Source organism: Bos taurus, chromosome 5, assembly GCF_002263795.3.
Source record: "Bos taurus isolate L1 Dominette 01449 registration number 42190680 breed Hereford chromosome 5, ARS-UCD2.0, whole genome shotgun sequence".
NCBI lineage: Eukaryota > Metazoa > Chordata > Mammalia > Artiodactyla > Bovidae > Bos > Bos taurus.
In genome coordinates, this window is record NC_037332.1 from 111,307,005 (window position 1) to 111,325,885 (window position 18,881).

General features: G+C 47.4%; 1 protein-coding gene across 3 annotated transcripts in view; it reads left to right on the top strand.

Annotated features, from left to right (window-relative positions):
• GRAP2 (GRB2 related adaptor protein 2) overlaps positions 1-18,881 on the top strand; it is a 67,570-nt gene that overhangs the window by 43,898 nt on the left and 4,791 nt on the right. For 2 of the 3 annotated variants that reach the window (XM_005207393.5, XM_005207394.5), the window contains exons 2-5: positions 2,877-2,968; positions 10,377-10,468; positions 13,510-13,629; positions 17,271-17,439. In XM_005207393.5, coding sequence (XP_005207450.1) covers positions 2,891-2,968; positions 10,377-10,468; positions 13,510-13,629; positions 17,271-17,439 — 459 coding nt within the window. In that variant the 5' untranslated portion in view covers positions 2,877-2,890. Of the gene's footprint in view, positions 1-2,835; positions 2,969-10,376; positions 10,469-13,509; positions 13,630-17,270; positions 17,440-18,881 lie in introns of those variants that run through there. The other variant, NM_001192560.1, reaches the window with a different exon arrangement.

Below are 18,881 nucleotides of genomic sequence, written 5' to 3' on the forward strand. Positions count from 1 at the left end.
GAATGCCGTCACTTCTTATTCACACTCTATGGCAGGTAGCAGTGCAGCCGTTTCTAAGACTGATCACTGGAAGGGAAAGCGCATTTAACCCGTCTGTGCGGCTCTCTGAAGAGGTGTCTGTCTTCATGTTCCCCTGAGGTCAGGAGCACTCTACTGCAAACAGCAATGAGAAGGCTCCACCGCGTTCTTGAGTTCTTGAGGCTGCTGCCCTTTCTCTCTCTGCCCCACCCCCACCTTTTCTCTCGTGGAATTGTTGCTACCATGCTCTATCTCCATCATTTATTACTTTTCTCTTGCAGATGCAGTATGTAGCAGTGGTAGGTACAGACTATCAAACAAAATGGATAAATACTGAATAAACTGTGTTAGCTCTGTTTTTTTTTTTTTTCCCTGGGTGGTAATTTTTAACTTTTCAAAATTAAAACTAATGGATAGCAAGGAATAGGATATCAATTTCCACGCATTTTTATGATCAAACAGAAGACCAACCCCTGGGGCTGGCACATTTACCATTCTCTATTAGGGAAGCAGAGAATGGTAAATTCAAGGGAAGAGCTTGCAAAGCCCTGTGATTTGAACGAAAACGGAGCAATCCCCCACCCCTTCCAGCCGGGGCATCTCTCTGCCACCAAGCAGCATCTGAACAGATTTCATTTCACAAATGGAAATGGGACACAAGCAAATTTTTTCAAAGTGATTTCATGAAGAGTGGGCCTGTTTAATTGGGTTTTCTGAGCCAGGATTAATATTACAAGCTGGGGAGCTCTGCAGTGTGCCTCTGTTGTTGGCTTTGCCACACCACCTGCCTCCTGGGGGAAGGCAGAGAAAAGTGCCACCATTCAGAAGCAATTTTCCTTCTGCTTCCAGTCTTCTCACTGAATGACTTAGAGCCAGCTTGGACCAAGTATCCAGGCCTGATCTGAGTTATATGTAAGGTAGGAAAGATCTTTCTAAGCTCAAGGTCATCTCTAGAGCATGCCTTAGGTTCTTTTTTTTATCTCTAATGTATGTGATTTTCTAATATGTCTATCATTTGCCCTCCCCTTGTCTCCATTCTGCTTATTAAGGTAAATTTGCATAGAAATGGGATCTTGGTTTTCGGGACCATTCACCTGACACTTGATCTCCTGATGTGACCAGTGTCTGCTGCTGATACCATGAGGGTGACCCACAGGAACCCATCATCCTGCAAACCAGAGGCAAGGCCTTAATTAGGGAAAGCTTTGCATGTGAAAGTAATGGGGTGAATCCAATCAGCAAAAGCATTTAGCTTTCACCCAGGAGGACAGAGTACTCCTTCCTGTTGAGTGGGTCATCCCGGGTCACAAAAATTTTAATTTGCCTTAGATGGACAGATCTTGAAGAAAGTTCATAAAAAGTATATAGATTTTGAGTCTGGAAATAAGTTTTGGCTGGTGATAAAGCTCAGGCAGTGAGCTATGACATTTCACTTTGGCTCCTGAGATATTTTTTGCTTAATATGTCTTTGGGCTTTGTCATGCTCATCCCTACAAATGGCCTTTGGAAGACCAAGCAAATGTGGAGAATCAGAGGAGGCGCCCCTTGCTATCACTGCTGTAGCAGTCAGCTTTAATCCCCTGATCTATGCAAGTCAGCCCCTCCCACCCGCAACCACCTTCGTAATTTACCTAAATCTCCTCACTTGGGCAGAATTTCCCACTGAGAGGACACATGTGGTCCCAGTTTACTGGTCATAGAAAGTCAGTTAGGTTTGAGGGTTTCTGAGCTACAGGGTTTCATACTTAAGACAAATTTTGCAAAACATTAATGCCAAACAGCAGCGTTCAAGACGGTGTCCTGACGGTGAGCAGAGAACCAAAGAACTTGAGGGTCATGGAGAATAAGCATCAAATTTCAAAGAGAAAACTTTATAGGAGGTGGGGAAAATCAGAAGAAAATTATTGCGGCTTTTGGTTAGACTGTGTTTGCTGAGGATAAATTCATTCTACAAAATTATTCAAACTCGGTTTTGTCTTGGATAACATCTGGTGTCTATTATTTAATTTCATCTTACATCCTTCTCCACTGAACATTATGATCACCCTTTTACAAACAAGGAAACTGAGACTCTAGGAGGTTTACTTGCTCAAGCTCACACAGCTGTCCATCAACAAAACCAGGACTTTTCTCTCTTTCTATTACACCCCACTGTCTCCTAAAAAACCCAACTATATTTCATTCGTAAGTTGACTTATTTATCTTTATACAGGTCTCACATATTATTAAGAGGGGCCAATATTTTCACTCAATTCAGAGGCATGAAAATGAAAATTTCCAAAACCATGTTGGCTTCCATAATAATAATAATAAAAGTTGGAATCTGAGTCTCCCAGGTCTAAAACGAGAATGCTTTCTACTCTCAAACCATGTAGAAGATGGCTAAGTTCCCCACTGACCAAAGCTAATTCTCTTAAATGATTCAGATGTAAAAGAGAAAATGGCATCTGTCTAATTAACACCGGCTGGTTAAATATAGCTGCCGAGGGACAGTGTTTACAGAGCAGTCCTTCCAGCCCCTCAGGCCCCAAGGTAGCGATGATAGCGAGTCTTCTGTCCTTATCAACCGGAAACAGAGATGCCCCAGAAATGATCACAGGCCAGGACTGCAAATGGGGATGAAAGGAGAGGGGGAAGGCGGTCACTGGCCTTCATTTCCTGTTCCTGGCATCTGGAGATTCAGAGAACGATGTCGGAAAACGGATCCTAGGGGCTCAGGCAGCTCTTTCTGAAAACAAAAACCCTTCCTGTGTGCCTGCACCTCCCTCTCCAGCCTGGAGACACTGGATCCTCCACTACCAACCGCTAGGACTGCCCTTCTGGCAGAAAACACAATGACCACATTATTTCTCTTCCAGCTTCACGTTACAACATGGAAGCCATTGCCAAGTTCGATTTCATGGCCTCGGGAGAAGATGAACTGGGCTTCCACGCTGGCGATGTTCTGAAGGTAGGTGACATGGGGCCCAGGAGAGCCAGAGAGAGTTTAGGTTATTCTGGTCTAATCGCGAAGTTAATCTAACAGTTGAACTGCTTAAACTGTTTCTCAAGAAACACAAACAGTTCTTTCAAAATCTAAAATTCACCTCAACCAAAATGGTTTCTTCTGAGCACCCGTGCACTAACCACCAGGCGGGGTGAAGGAAATCTAATTGTATAAGCCACAATCCCTGTCCTGAGATGCTTGTGGTCTGGAGTGGGAAATACATCCGTGTGCAGGGCTTCTCATAGATGTTTTATCTAAGTGCTCAGGAGCACAGGTATGGAACAAGGATCCCACCTTGAAAGATGGGGTTGTAGGAAGGGGTGGCAACGTCAGTTGTCAGGGAAAGCAGTAAAGGTGAGTCAGGCTTTTGGTGAAAGTTCAGAGATGGTCAAGCTCAGGCAGAGTCTGGTCAGCATTAGGAGGCTCAGCACGGCTGGAACAGGAGGAAGGTGTGGGTGGGGATGCCTGGAAAGGCTGCTGGAGGAAACTCAGGTCAGTAAAGGCCACTCACACCTGGCCACTCTGGGGTTTCTCAAAGCTTGTCTTCCACCCGCACTTGACTTGTAGTGGCGGTTTGCTGAGCTGAAGAGGCCTTGGACTTCTTCCACATTCCATGCGCCACACTTGCATGGACTCTGCATCTCAGAGTGCCAAATAGCACAAGCCCTTAAAGAAGTGATGGGAGAGTCTGTGGCACCCATGCACCGTGGCCTCTGAACACCTCGGATAGCCTGATCCCCAATCCTCAGCAGTCCATGTAGCCACTGTTGTCTCTCCATTAAGATAAAAGCTTACTATGGAAATAGCCTTGTCACACGTGAGCAGGGGAATCGGAAAGTGTCCGCAGGGCACAAACCAGGTGGAATTTGAACAATCCCCTTCCTGCCCTCTTCCCAGGTGGTGCTAGTGGTAAAGAACCTGCTTGCCAATGTAGGAGACGTAAGAGAGGCAGGTTCAATCCCTAGGTCAGGAAGATCCACTGGAGGAGGGCATGGCAACCCACTCCAGTATTCTTGCCTGGAGAATCCCATGGACAGAGGAGCCTGGCGGGCTGCAGTCAATGGGGTCGCAAAGAGTCAGACACGACTAAAGCGACTTAGCGTCCATGCATTCCCCACTCTGAGTGTTTATATAACTGCCCTCACTGTGCAAGATCTGGCAATGTGGCTCCCAAGAGCACGCCTTCAATGCTGGAGCTTCTCAAGGTCAAAATACTGCTTGGGCTCCTGACCCAGGAAAAAGTGACCCTCACTTCTTCAGGACCTTACCAAGGTCACTGAGGGGTCTGGGACAAGGTGAGAAGTCCCCCCCTTCCCTGTTGGGTACTGTCACCATGCGGTTATCAACCACTCTGCAGTGTTCTCACCCAAAAGAGGCCCCTGGGAGGTGGGTGTGGGGGCAAGTCCCATCCTCACCTCCCATTTCAAACCAAATCATCTGGCTTAAGTTTTCTCTATTCTCCAGAAAAGGAAAAACAAAAAGCAAAAATCTTTCCTCAACGCTGCTTCAGCTTCTAATTTCTTTCCTCTCCTTCATGGCCACACTGGGAAAAATTCTCTGTGCTGGCTGTCTCCACTTCCTCACTTCCCATTCACTCCACTAGACCCTCTGGAATCTGACTCTTACTCCCAACACTTCGTTAAAGTCCACCAGTGACCTCCTGAGTGTAGAATGTCCTGCTAAACACCTATAGGACTTGAAACTGCTAACTGTCCCTCCTTGCATCTGAAAGGAGCCCTGTCCCACCCAGAAACACTGTACTCCACTCTGAATATTTCCCTTTTATCCTGTCTCCCAAGCAACCCACATCTTCACCGGAGAGGAGCCTGGTACCAGTTAAAAGGAAACCGGATGATCCATAAATGATCCCCATATTGTCAATATCACCCATTCTGCCCTTGACTGTTCAGACTATTGCCACATCCCCTTGACTGACCCCATTCTCTCCTCTCTCTTCCTCCTTTATTTTAAAAACTAGACCCAGAGGGATCTTTCTAGAAGATAAATTAGATCATATTACTTCCTTCCTCAGAAGTGTTCAGTGGTTCCCTGTGACCAGTGGATGGAAATCTAAGCCATCTGAGCTCAACCTACCACCCAACCTCATCATGCTCAAGTGCAAGAACATGTACACACACACACACACACCTTTGTGTATGAAATGGCCCAAGTCACACTGCAATATGCACACTGTCCTTTTTCAGGCTCTCCCTGTACTCTGAATGTCCTTCTTCTGCACACATGCCTTTGACCACCTCTGCCGGGAACCCTCATGAATCCTCCCCACCCCCCACTACCCCAGTAAACTCGTTATGCCCTCTTCAGCTCCTCCATGGCATTTCACACACTCTGCTCAAGGCATTCACACCCTATTTACAAGCAGGCGAGCTCCGCTCTCTGCACGGAAGCACCACCTCTGCTGCTCTCCCCCCATGCCATCCTGATTGTCTGGTCTCACAGTGGCTGCTTCACTCCCCAGAGCTCTGCGGGGGTGGAGGCTGGGCCTGCAGAAAGGTGAGGAAGAGTCAATGAATGAATGAATGAGTGGGTCATCCCACCGCTGGTCTGAGAGCAGAGTCTTGCCGGCTTCATCTTTGTGTCTTCCCAGCACCTGACACAAGTCACGGCCCTAGATGGGGGCTCAGTACATATTTCTTGAGTTGTTACACTGTGTTTCTGCACACTCATTTAGAATTCTATCAGAAAGCCAAACCCTTCCTTCCTTTCAAATTCTATCCATTGCAGCCATAGTGGTAAAGAGGAAAAGGGACGGGGCTTGTTGGCTGAGTCTCATGGAAGGTCTGTATCATGGTGGTCAGTGGACCCGCCTGTGGGCCTCTGCGTACAACTGTCTCCTCCAGATATGGGTAGCAAGCCCCAGGAGCCTAGAAATTGGTGTTCTGTTTCTTGGGGGTTTTTTAGAAATTGTTTTCAAGGCCAGTTCTTGACTACCCCAGCAATGCACTCCTGAGTGCTCTTTCATGTTATGTCTTTAGTTCTAAAACACTAAACAGACTTTTTCATTAGAAGATACAAAAACTGTCTGATTTGCTCATCACCAGCTGCCTGCTGCAGTCTGTGAGGTCCCCAGGGTGTAGGCCCCAGCTTATTCATCTCTGTATTCCCAGCACCCAAGTGCAAACAGCAGTTGCTCACTAGATGCTGATCCCAGAATGGTAAACAAGATGGCAGACATGGAACTCTAGCCACATGACTGGATCCCACTTCTCCTGTAAGAGAAACATTCCAAAAGTCAGGGGTTGAATGTTTCGTGTGCGTATCACGACCTCTCCACCTGCAGCCGCACACAGCACCCGGTTACACTTCCCACTCGAACCTGCCGGTCATTATTAAAAAATGTCTCTTGAGCCAGGCCATCTCTATGTGCTTCTGCAATTCATCTAACACGACCCCATTTCTTCCCCCTAAAACAGCGACCAAAGAGCCCCCAGAGTTAGTCCTACATAATTAACTTCTTCAACACTTCTGATTTCTGCTATGCCTCTAAGAGCTATAATTTCATCCAATTTTGAAATTCTTCCAGCCGTACATTTTGTCCTCTTCCCACGTCTAACTTATTCTCAGGCCACGTAACCCAGAAAATGATTCTGGGAGGCAACACTGTAAGAGTTAAGTTACAGCGAAGTTGAGGGTAAAACCTCACGGGTTTAGGCTGAACTCCTTGCGCAGGTTTGCACGATGGGGACAAGAGATAGAGAAACGGAGGAGATGGAGAGATGAGAGGGACAGGAAGTACCAGCCCTGCCAACAACGGCGGGAGGAAACCACCACCACCACCCCCCAAAGACTCTTCTTTGCTGAAAATGAGATTTTTTTTTAAACCCTTGCCTTTTATACATCATAAAAAGCCTATAAATTTGCCTCTTTGGGAACACAATGTCAGGCAGACCAAGTATCACATGGTGAGGAAAATGGACGGCATTGTGGGATAATCTTTCGGTGGCTACAGGGTGTAAATGAGTATGAGCCACGATTACTAAAATTACAGCCAGTTTTGGGTCAGAGAGCTAAGTGCAAAATGTAATTCCTACTGCAATGAGCCCATTTCCAAATGGTCTCTTTTACTTCATCCCTGCTCACCTTGGTATTTGACATTTGCTCCCCAACCCACATGTCTTCCCATGTGATGGGAGAAAGGAATTCCAGAGCCTTGAAATTTGGGGGAGATGGCACAGAGTAAAATGCCCTTGTGTTTTTTATGTGATGACGATGCCCTGGTGCCGAGTTTCCTAGTTCTTCTTTTGACCTAGATTTCCTGCTCCCCTACCCCCGCCACCCTCCTCGGCACACACATACCCGCACGTCCTTAGCAATACCAACAGTCACATTTGATGTTAGAAACTATAAAGTTTCCTTTTCTCAGCAATTCTAGAACTCAAATATGGGACACACTTTTATTTCTTCAGAACAAATGATCACATTCAAAACATACACATAGAACACTTTAAAGAACTTATCAACCCTCCGTGTCCTTCAGACCTGGAGTTCTCCTTCATAAGAATATCACGTTGGACAGAATTATATTTAAAAACACAGCCTGTACTCTCTGGAGGACGTCCAAGTATGAGGGAGCATTTGATCCTTGCATCAGCTCCGTGAAGGGGCTGCCAGTTATTATTGCCCCCATTTTGCAGATGATAATTGACTCGCCTGAGGTCAGACATCTAGGGAACCAAGGACCCAAGGACCAAGGGCTTCTCCTTCCAAACTCAGGAGTGGTATTAGAACTAGGTCATCACTGCTTCTCAATTCCATTGCTCTCTTCAATTCTCTTCCTGTCTCTGGAAGGCAGAAACCAGAGGCTTCAAGTCCACCCACTTTTTTTGATGACTCTGAAATCCAGCTCCAGCCCTCACCTCACTGCTGAACCCAGACACACATCTCCAGTGCTCCCTGAGCTTTCCTTCTCTGAGGGTCCCAGGGGCAACTTGATTCACCCGCAGGCGATCTGAGGTCCATGAGCTTTCCCTCAGACCTGTTCCTCCTCCTGTCTTTTCTATTTTGGTAAAAGCATCACCACCCACTCAGTCTCCCAAGCCAGAAATCCAGAGCCATCCCAGAATCCCCTTCTCCCTCAGCTCCTCGAACAGTCACGAAATCCTGCCCGTTTGTGCTTCCTGATTCTTCTGAAATCTGTCCTCAGTTCCACCTAGCCCAGATCTCCTTCGTCTATGCCTGGATGGCTACGCTCCTCTTCCTACACTCTCTCCCCTGACTTCACCCCCACAGTCCATCCTCAAGTTGTGATACCCCACGCTTTTCTTAACACTGATTCTCACTGTGCTGTTTCCCTGATGAAAATCCTTTGATGGCTCCCCGTACATTTCAAGATAGAAATCCAGACTTTTGAACGTGGGCTACAAGGCCCTGTAGCCCTGGTTTCCCCTCTCTCTACTCCTGGGGTCACAATCTAAACTTCCGCCAGATTGAGGAGTTCTGTCCCAAGAGCGCACCTCACTTCCTCACGCCCCGGAAGCACTTATTTTGTCGTCAGACTTTGCCTTGTAACTCACCTGGGCAACCCAGGTGGTCCCTGCTCCGAGTAAGCTTTCCTATCCATCTTCTTCTTTCCTCTTTATCATTTCTCTTCCATCAGTTAAGACGTTTTCAGCTATGAGAAACAAACTTAAAATGGCCTCAGATCAGTTCAGGTCAGTCGCTCAGTCGTGTCCGACTCTTTGCGACCCCATGAATCACAGCACGCCAGGCCTCCCTGGCCATCACCAACTCCCAGTGTTCACTCAGACTCACGCCCATCGAGTCAGTGATGTCATCCAGCCATCTCATCTTCTGTCGTCCCTTTCTCCTCTTGCCCCCAATCCCTCCCAGCATCAGTCTTTTCCAATGAGTCAACTCTTTGCATGAGGTGGCCAAAGTACTAGAGTTTCAGCTTTAGCATCATTCCTTCCAAGGAAATGCCAGGGCTGATCTCCTTCAGAATGGACTGGTTGGATCTCCTTGCAGTCCAAGGGACTCTCAAGAGTCTTCTCCAACACCACAGTTCAAAAGCATCAATTCTTCGGCGCACAGCTTTCTTCACAGTCCTACTCTCACATCCATACACGACCACTGGAAAAACCATAGCCTTGACTAGATGGACCTTTGTTGGCAAAGTAATGTCTCTGCTTTTCAATATGCTATCTAGGTTGGTCATAAAAATGATAACAAAGATTTATAATTTCTCATATAAAGTCCAGGCGTTGGAGGACTCCTAAGCAGCTAATTCAGTAGCTCCATGACATCGTCAAGGTTCTTCCCATCTTTTTGTTCTGCCATCTTCATTTTGAATTATTGTTTGAGTCTGCACTACATATTTTAGAAATATTCTCAGTAGGGGAGGGTGGAGAGGAAGTCAAGTATTTGTCTTTTGATGATAGGAGGTTTTCTGAAATGACCAGAAGCCACATAGAACCAAGTCTGGAGAGTCATATAAATAATCAAGGCAGGTGATAACATTTGGGGTCATGGTCAAGGTAAGACTTTATAGTAATGAGAAAAAACTTCTGGTTTTGCCTATGATCGCGGTCTAAAAACAAATTTAGAAGAGATATTCCAGGTATCTTGAGTTATGTCCAAACTGTGCAAACATGGAATATGAACACAAAGAGTTACTGTTTTCAAAGCTAGCCCCCACTTGATGTTTAAGTTTTAATCCGCTAGTGTAAAAAAGAACAAATTAAAATTGTAAAAGGTTCTCGGTTACCTGGCAGAGAACCACCTGCCTAGATAAGGAGCTTAAAGTGCTAAGATCTGAGACACAAATCTTCAAAACAGGAGAAGAGGGGTTCGGAGAAGCCCCTGAGCACTGAGTTTGGGAGGCCACACCAGGGTGGAGTCACATGAGGGGGTGGCCCAAGTGTACAAAAATAGCCTGGGGACAAGAGAAGCCAAACTCCAAAGATAAGCCTGCTGCTCCCCCTCCAGTGGTCCTGTGGTTTCTTTGGCGTGTGTGTGTGTGTGTGTGTGTGTGTGTGTGTGTGTACGCACTTAGTTGATCAGTCGTGTTTGACTCTTTGTGACCCTGTGAACTGTAGCCTGCCAGGCTTCTCTGTCTGTGGGATTCTCCAGGCAAGAATACTGGAGTGGGTTGCCGTTTCCTCCTCCAGGGGATCTTCCCGACCCAGGGATCAATCTCTTGTCTCTTATGTCTCCTGCACTGGCAGATTATTTACCACTATACCACCTGGGAAGCCTTCTTTGACTTATTTTCCTCTAACTTCAAAAGCCTTTGTTCTTTTGGATTGGGTGGCATTTGGATTGGGGGGCATAGGTTCTTTGCCCTGCGGCCCATTTCTCCTGCTTCTTGGTGTCCTCCCCTCAGTGACTTCATCCTTCCTTCTCCTCCCTGTAGATCCTAAGTAACCAAGGGGAGTGGTTCAAGGCGGAGCTTGGGAGCCAAGAAGGATACGTGCCCAAGAATTTTATAGAAATCGAGTTTCCTGAGTAAGTATTTCCAGCCTGTGGAGATAGGCCTGCCCACACACACTCCCCTTACTTTTTCAGTAGCCACTAAAATTATCCGTGCACAGCCCAGACGCTGTCAAAAACGGTCGCCTCTGGAAAGGGAACCACGCAGCTGAAGGCCAGGGGTGGGAGGGAGATTTGCATTTCACGGCATTCTCTTTTGAATTTGATACCATGTGCAAGTATCGCCTATTTTAAATTTATAAACCAAAGGCATCTCTGATTGTAACCATGGCGTTTCCAAGAATTCCAGTGGGGGCGCTGTCGGCCACCCCACCTCCACAGCTGCTGCTTCAAGAGCTCTTCTCCCCTATCTCCCAACCCACCCTCCATCCCAGTTCCAGGATGACATGATGAAGCTCTTGAAACCGTGAGCTTCCCGAAACCATGCTCGCACTCAGTGAGAGAGGTTGGGGAAATTCCCTCCATAAAGAGGAAACGAAAAGTTGAGATTGGGTCATGCGCGTCTCAAGAATTGACCACAAGGGTTAGATAGAAATCTAATCTTGTCTGAGAGTCAGGGTCTAGCCGAAGAGCAAAGGTTTGTTAGAAAACCAAAGCGGTGTTGGTGACTCTGGTGAGGTGCAAACGTACCACTCACAGAGAATCAGCACTGACCACTGAACCAGCAGAATGACCACCGACCTCAGCCAGGGGGCCCTTGAGGCTGCCCTGTCACCTTCTAGGTGAGCAAGGAACACCTGCAGCTCCTCCACCCACCCCTGGCCACACACACTCTCAGCCGACCGCCTGGCTTCCAGGACAGCGGAGGCCCCCAGAAAAGTCCGTCTATGCCACCCGTCCTGACTCACTGCCTCCACCCACATCCCGCAACTGCTCAGACACTGCCTTTCCTGCAGTTGTTTGGAAAGAACCGTCTGTGCTTCAAGCAGAAGTCCTCCCCTCTCTCCCACATCAGCTTTCCTGCCTCTCTGCTGGCTCATACCCGGCGGCAAACAAAGATCCTGCGATTTTCCCCGGCTTACCAAAAAAACCAAACATGAAACCAGACAACAAAACCCTTAATCCCAAATCCCCTTCCCGCTACGACTCCACTTCTTCCAAAGAATCATTATATTCGCCGTCTCTAATTCCTCTCCTCCTGTTCTCCCTGGAAGCCCCATGACTCCTTGGAAACCTTTTTATCAAGGTCCCAGTGAACTGCGGGTCCCAGTGGTCAACTGTCGGCCATCATCTCAGCACCGTCACATTCTTCACCGGGCTTCAGGGACATTCTTCCTCCTGGATCTCCTCCCACCTCCCTGGCTTCTCCTTCCCCATCTCCTTTGCTGTTTCCTCCTCCCCTCCCCCATCTCCTTTGGGGTTAGAACGCCGCCCTCCCCACCACCACATTTTAAGTGACTGCCCCCTCCCCACCTCTGCTCTGTGTTCATTTTCCCCATAGCATCACATCAGCTGACTCCATATTCTAATTACTTCATTGTTTATGATATGTCTGCCCCACTAGAATGTGAGTTCCATGAGGGTGCTTGTCTGTTCTGCTCACCACTACGTTCACTACAGCCTCAGAAGAGGGCCCGGCACACAGTACATGTTTAGTAAAAGCTGTTCAGTCAATGAATAGCTTTGGAACCGATGTGTAATATGAAACTCTGGCACTCATTTCACAAGTAGCGTGTGGACATTTTTGTAAGTCTTGAAAGAAGTCACTTCTTTCAAGTGACTTCAACAAACCCAGATAGAGGACAAGGGTGTATTTTCTAAACAGTTCCCTCTCTGGTTGCTCCCTCTTTCAAGAGACTTCCTCTGAGGAAGGCTGCTGTGGAGGGGGGTCCCATTCTTTTCCCCTCCCCATTATATTGCTGTGGTGGCCACTCGTCAGTCCCGTAGGTTCGTATGGCACCTACTCCGGCAGGATCTCCAGGCAGATGACAGTCAGAAACCCTGTTTCTGGCCCCTCAGATCCTGACCAACCTTCCGCTGCAGTCCCAGGTCTGGAAAAAGGATAATCCTCCCACCACCTCTGTCGGTTCAGTTCCTAAGTTCCAAAGGGCACAAGGGAAGGGCTCACAGAGACCTGTTGGACGCTCACCTTAAAGGGACACGCATGCTCGCCTTCCGGGGGCAGTGATTAGGTAGTCTTACTGCAGCAAAGGGACACCGCCCCCACCCCACCCTTGGCCACCGATGAACTGCGAACACTTGCTCTGCTCCTCGAGGGTGAGAGAGGTTCCTGGCCTCCTGCCCTGCGGCTGGAGCCACTGTTTGTCTTGCCTGCGTGCAGGTGCTCAGCCTTTTTCACATTCACTGCACCGCCTGTAGCAACACTTCCAAAGGCTGCCACCCTGACTGCTAACCTGAAAGAGCAGTTTCTCCTCGGTTCCTTCTTTCCACAGCAAAGGTTATTTTCCAGCAGGGTTTCTTAGAGAGGGCCCGGGAGCTGGCTGGGTAGAAGCCTCTCTCTGGCTACCGCCAGCCTCGCTCACTTCCAAGCATGCATGGGGACCTCCCTGGGTGCCCCACAGCGTCTGCCAGGGACAAGGCACAGCCACTCCTGCCCCACGCCACCCAGAGACCCTTGGTTATGACCCTTCTTCCCAGCCACCAAGGTCTCAGCCTGAAGCCAGCACCCAAGGGCCCTGCCCATCCCAGCGTGAAGGGGTCCCTGTCCTCCCAATGCACCCTCTACTCCTGCAGTCCCTTTCTGGAGATGTCCCTCTCACAGCCACTGGCAGGTGGCCGCTGCTGCAGTGAGTCCCTCCCACGCTCTCCTGTTTTGTGCAGTGGCACATTTCCATGACTCAGGATTTCCAAGCAGGCAGGAGAGAGACTTCTCCTGGGGGGACAGGGCAGGAGGTACCTCAAGGGGACACTCACTTGCCTCGCCTGGAAACTGCTAGAGCATTTGTTTGGTCTCAAAAGCGCCTGGCCCCTCTTGGGGTCTCTCCTCAACCCTTCTCCCTGTGGGTCACCTCTCCCTGACTTCCTTCCCTCCCTATTCCCAAACCCCATCAGTCTGGCATCTCACCAAGATCCTCTGTTTTTATCTCACCTGATAGGTGGTTTCACGAAGGCCTCTCACGACACCAGGCAGAGAGCTTGCTGATGGGCAAGGAGCTTGGTTGCTTCATCATCCGGGCCAGCCAGAGCTCCCCCGGGGACTTCTCCATATCCGTCAGGTACTGGCCAATCCTGACTCCGCCCTGACCTACTAAAGCACTAAAACGACAAGGTGACCTGTTAAACATGACCTATCCCTCAGGAGCATGGTGGCAAGGGGCCCGGGCACAACGTATCAATACATTCACCTGCCTCCCCTTCCAGCCCCGGTGCTTCTGGAAAGACAGGATTTTTATCAACCTCACCTCTGTGTGTTTCACAGCACCATGTAAACCCAACAGGTGCTGGGTGAGTGTCTGCGGAAGGGGAATGGGAAGGGAGAAGGAACAGAGAATTTCCAGAGGTCCACATCCATCTTGGAGTTGCAATCTTTTTTTTTTTTTTTTGATTAATTATTTTTGTTTGGGCTGGGTCTCCGTTGCTGCACTCGGGCTTTCTCTAGCTACAGTGAGCAGGGGCTCCTCTTCTTCGCGATGCATTGCAGGGGCTTCTCTTGTGGAGCGCAGGTTCTAGGTCCTGGGCTCAGGAGCCGTGGCTCACGGGCTCAGTTGCTCTGCAGCATGTGGAGTCTTCCCAGACAAGGGATCAAACTCATGTGCCCTATGTTAGCAGGTGGATTCTTATCTACTCTACCACCAGGGAAGTCCAGGGTTGCAATCTTAGCATTTTCTTTTACTACCAATGCATGTCTGAAGAAGGGCAGAGAAAAATCAAAACCCCCAGGCACCGCCATAGGACACATCCGTAGTTGTAGGTGGCTGCACAGAAAGAAAGCCTACCTCCACCCTCTGTAATGCTGTGAAACTGACAGGGACAGAGCAGAGCCCAGGAGGCCTGGGATGGGGGCACTCTGACAGCAAAGTCTCGCCAGTGTGCGGCACCCCACCCCTCGGGAGGAAATGACTCAGTTTAACATGACATAGCCCCACACAGAGAAGCCCCAAGTCTGAACAGACGGCGTGTGGTCAGCGTGCTGGAGATGGCGAGTCACACATCAGACTTGGTGACCACATGTGAAAGTGCAAGGATGGCAATAGCAGCCAGGGAGCGGTGCAACAACCTGTGCGGTGAAACCTCACTGGCAAGTTACCTGACCGGAGGTGCTGTCTAGATTCTGCAATGTGACTTGAAAGGCATGCATCTTTAAGTTCCTAAATCCAATCTCAGGTAATAAACGGAGGCCACATCACTATTTAGAAAGTGCGGTACTTTAAAGATAAGTACTTTAATGAATAAGTAGGAAGGACTTAAAAAAAATGGCTTAAGGGGACTTCTCTGGTGGTCCGGGGTCTAAGGCTCCATGCCACCAAGGCAGAGGGCTCAGGTTCATTCCCTGATCAGGGAACTAGAGCCCACATCCCACAACTAAAGATCTCATATGCTGCAACAAAGGCCTGGTGCAACCGAGGAAATAAATTTAAAAATAATAATAATAATGGGTCAAGCATTTGTATGCATTTGTGTCCCCAGCAGGCTCAAGAATAGTTTGGTCTCTTAAGCATTGCCCTTGCAAGCTGACTCAAACTCTTAATTTCCCTTAACTAAAGCTTTCTTTTTTATAGCTTGGATGATGGTAAATTTTAGCTCAGGCCAGTATTAATGTGTCACCAACTCTAAACTTGTTAGGTCTTAATTCATGAACTTTTTCTCTCTTAATAAATCTTACAACTCAAACCTGTTTCTTCAGGGCCCCAGTTAGAGGCAGCACCAAGCAACTTGTTAGATTGAAAGGCGCCTCTTGGTGCCCTTGGTTTGCATGTTGAGGCTGGCTTTTTCAGTGAGGAATTAGGATTTATCATTCCTTGATTAAATTGAATTCTACAAAAACCGATCGGCTTTGATGTCTGCCATGATCTTCCCTGCCACTGAGGCTATGCAAGCTCTTGTGATGGTGATTATTACGGTCATCAGTTTTACCTCTTCTGCAGAAATGTAGTCTAATATATTCCAAAGCAAAATCACTAATGTATTTATACATCTGCTTTCTGTCCTGGCACAGATAATTAAAAGCTAATTGTAATTATCTATCACTTAGGATTAGTTGAGGGTCTGAAACACTAGACTGAGACTCTGGAGCCCTGAGTTACACCCTTTTCTCTGCCCTTCTCAGACCTCAGGACAGTGGTCCAGCCCCTCTCTCTCCGTTGGCCAGATGACCAACCACAGTCCTGACATGCACCCTGTCAGTACATGGGAGTTAAAGAGTTAATGTTCCTCATTCCCAGTTCTTTGACTAAGAGATGGTGGATGAATAATCGTGTCACAAGAATATTCCCTCCTCCTCACCCAGATGTGGGGAGTGATGACTGTGAGTCGAGCCGTGTGGTGCTGGAGTAAAGAAAGCATATATGAGTGACTGAAGCCAAAAGGGGAAGGGCAAGCAAGGACTGATTGCCAAGTGTCGGCTATGACCCCAAGGTAGTTAGGCAGAGGTCACTGCATAGGTTTGCCTGCTCTGAGCAGTGCCCTGAAAATAAGATGAGGAGGAAGATCAAAACGCCTATCCCCTCTGAACACAGACCTCTAAATCCACCCCTTAGAAAGAATTATCTTTACTCTCCAACAGTCTAAATTTTTTACCTTTCTGCTGGGTCATGCAATTGATAGCAATAACATCAGTTTATATTTAGATATAAATGTGTGTCCATTTGACCAAGAAAACTTGACATCCAAACAAGAATGACTTAGTGGTGGAAAATGTCTGGGGCTGTTAGTAAAGGCCCAGTCTCCTCTTTCAGTGAATAAAATCCGAATTCTCCACCCCTGGTACAAACATGCTCTATCGCTTCTGAGTTCAGCTGGTGTCAAAAGTGCTGATATAAAAGAAGTTAACATGAGAAAAAAATTAGCACATGTGCTTGGTGTGACAGTCCCAGCTCACTAGACTGGAATTAGAGAACCAGGGTCCTTGCCTCAACTCTGCCCTTAACAGTGACCTTGATCAAGCCCCTCCACCTCTGAGCCTCAGCACATTTTTTCCCCCAACAACTCAAACTACTTTGTAACCTTATTTATGCAAAACAAGACCAACCAAGAGATCCCAGCTATGTAGAGAACAAAGTGTGACAGATTTCTCAGGGTAGTTTTTGAACTTAAAGGAGCTGGTTTGGACTACTTCTGTTAACTGAAAGACAAGAAGGGCTTGAAAAACTCCTCCTCTCTGAGTCTTGGCAGAGTTCTTAGCCTGGTAAGGTCTCAGGCGTCGCCATGCTTCAAATAAACATTGTGAAAAAAGTCCTCAACCTTGTAGTCTTTAAAGCACTTGGAATATTTTTTTCTTGTAAAAGGGCGATTCCAGTACCAGAAGAAAGATTGCTTTCTGCTCATGTAAAAAAGAACAAAAAACCCCAGAAACCCTCCTCTCAGGAGCTCCCTGGTGGTCCAGTGGTTAGGGCTTGGTGCTTTCACTGCAGTGGACTGAGGTTCAATCCCCAGTAGAGGAACAAAGATCCTGCAAGCCTCGTGGCAAAAAAAAAAAAAAAAAAAATCCCCTCTAGCTCAGCTTGAGTCCTAAGCCGCCTCTCCCAGAAATCACCCCTAGAGTTTGACTAGGCCAGCCCACCTGCCCAGGGATGGGCCGGCCACCCACACCTCTGCTTCCTGCCCAAACAGAACTCCAGCATCCCTGGATGCAGTCGGGCCTGGAGGCAGAGACATGCTCACCACGTGATACATGATTTGGATTTGTCTTGCTCTTTAGGCATGAGGATGACGTTCAGCACTTCAAAGTCATGAGAGACAACAAGGGTAATTACTTCCTGTGGACAGAGAAGTTTCCATCTCTCAACAAGCTGGTGGACTACTACAGGAAGAATTCCATCTCCAAACAGAAGCAGATCTTTCTGAGGGATAGGACCCGGGAGGAACAGGTATGCTGCTGGCCCCCATCACCCCCAATCCAGAGATTCTGGGCGGTTTGGGTCCCTATGTGAACCCCTAAAACCATGCATTTGATGGGCAGGTCCCTGCATATTCTGAAAAGCAGAGATCTCAGTTTAAATCCTAGCTTAACACTTTCTAGGTATGTGACTTTGAAAAGTTCTTTAATTCTCAGTTTGTTCATCCACAAAATTGGGATAATAGTGACAGCTACTTCATAGGATGGTTCTGAAGGTTAGAGAACGATATAGTCCATCCCTTACTTCATTCCTAATCACGCCCCAAGCACTCAGTATACATGGGCTCTTGTTATAGACACTGTTGTTTCATTATTCACAGACATTACCGTATCACAGTTTTCAGCCTAGCTCAGGAGCTACCCAAGGATGAAGTAACTTGGAGGAAGCCGTAGGGCTACACATGGGGATATTAGAACCTCGAGTCCAGGACTAATGCAGCAAGTAGAGCTTTGTGACAGGATTTGGGGGTGTGGAGGGTAGAAGCAGGGGGCACTGGAGGAGAAAACTGGAGGTGGAATTCTTGCTCTTGGAACAGTTTGGAACATGAAGTATTGTCTTAATAGAAAATACTTCCAGGGACTTCCGTGGCAGTCCAGTGGTTAAGAATTCACCTTCTAGTGCAGGAGGTGTGGGTTCTATCCCTGGGCAGGGAACTAAGATCTCACGTGCCTTGGGGCCAAAAAGTCAAAACATAAAAAGAAGCAATGTTGCAATAAATCCAACAAAGATGTTAAAAATGGTCCCGCATCAAAAAATCTTTTAAAAAATGCATCTCCAACGGACCTGGCTTTAAAAACTGATTTCATTGCTAACTATCCTGATTACCCAGTCAAGTGAAGAAAACTTTCTGAGCATCAGTTTTTCTCATCTGTAGAATGGAGAGAATATAATGCCTTCTTCATTGAACTGTGGTGAGGATAAGTGAGATATAATCATAGCACTCACCACAGACTCTGGTCCCCAGATGGCACTAAGGAAATGTTAATTTGATTCCAAAAGTAAATTCACACATACACGCAATCTATAAAATATATTTCAAAGGAAATATCATGGTTATAGGAGATGGGTATTATAGGAACCAGCACTGAGTGGAAGAGTTGAAATCCCACAGACAGGTTATCTGAAAAGGCATTGAGACTTTTCAAAGCAACATGTGCTTTGGAGAAGTAAAGAAAACCATCCCTTTCAAGTAACAGGTTGACTTTAAGCCTGAGAAGTTACAATCAAAGGAGAAAAGGGTGTTCCCAAATGTACACAAAAGTTCAAAAAGGAAACAAAGGTTAATACGGACCTTGTGAATTCTTTCAACCAGGAAATGGACAGAGATACTCATTTACTAAGATGTGCATGCAGAGATGAGAGAGGAAACATAAAACTGCACTAAACTGGATTTAATGAGTTCATTTTGCCAA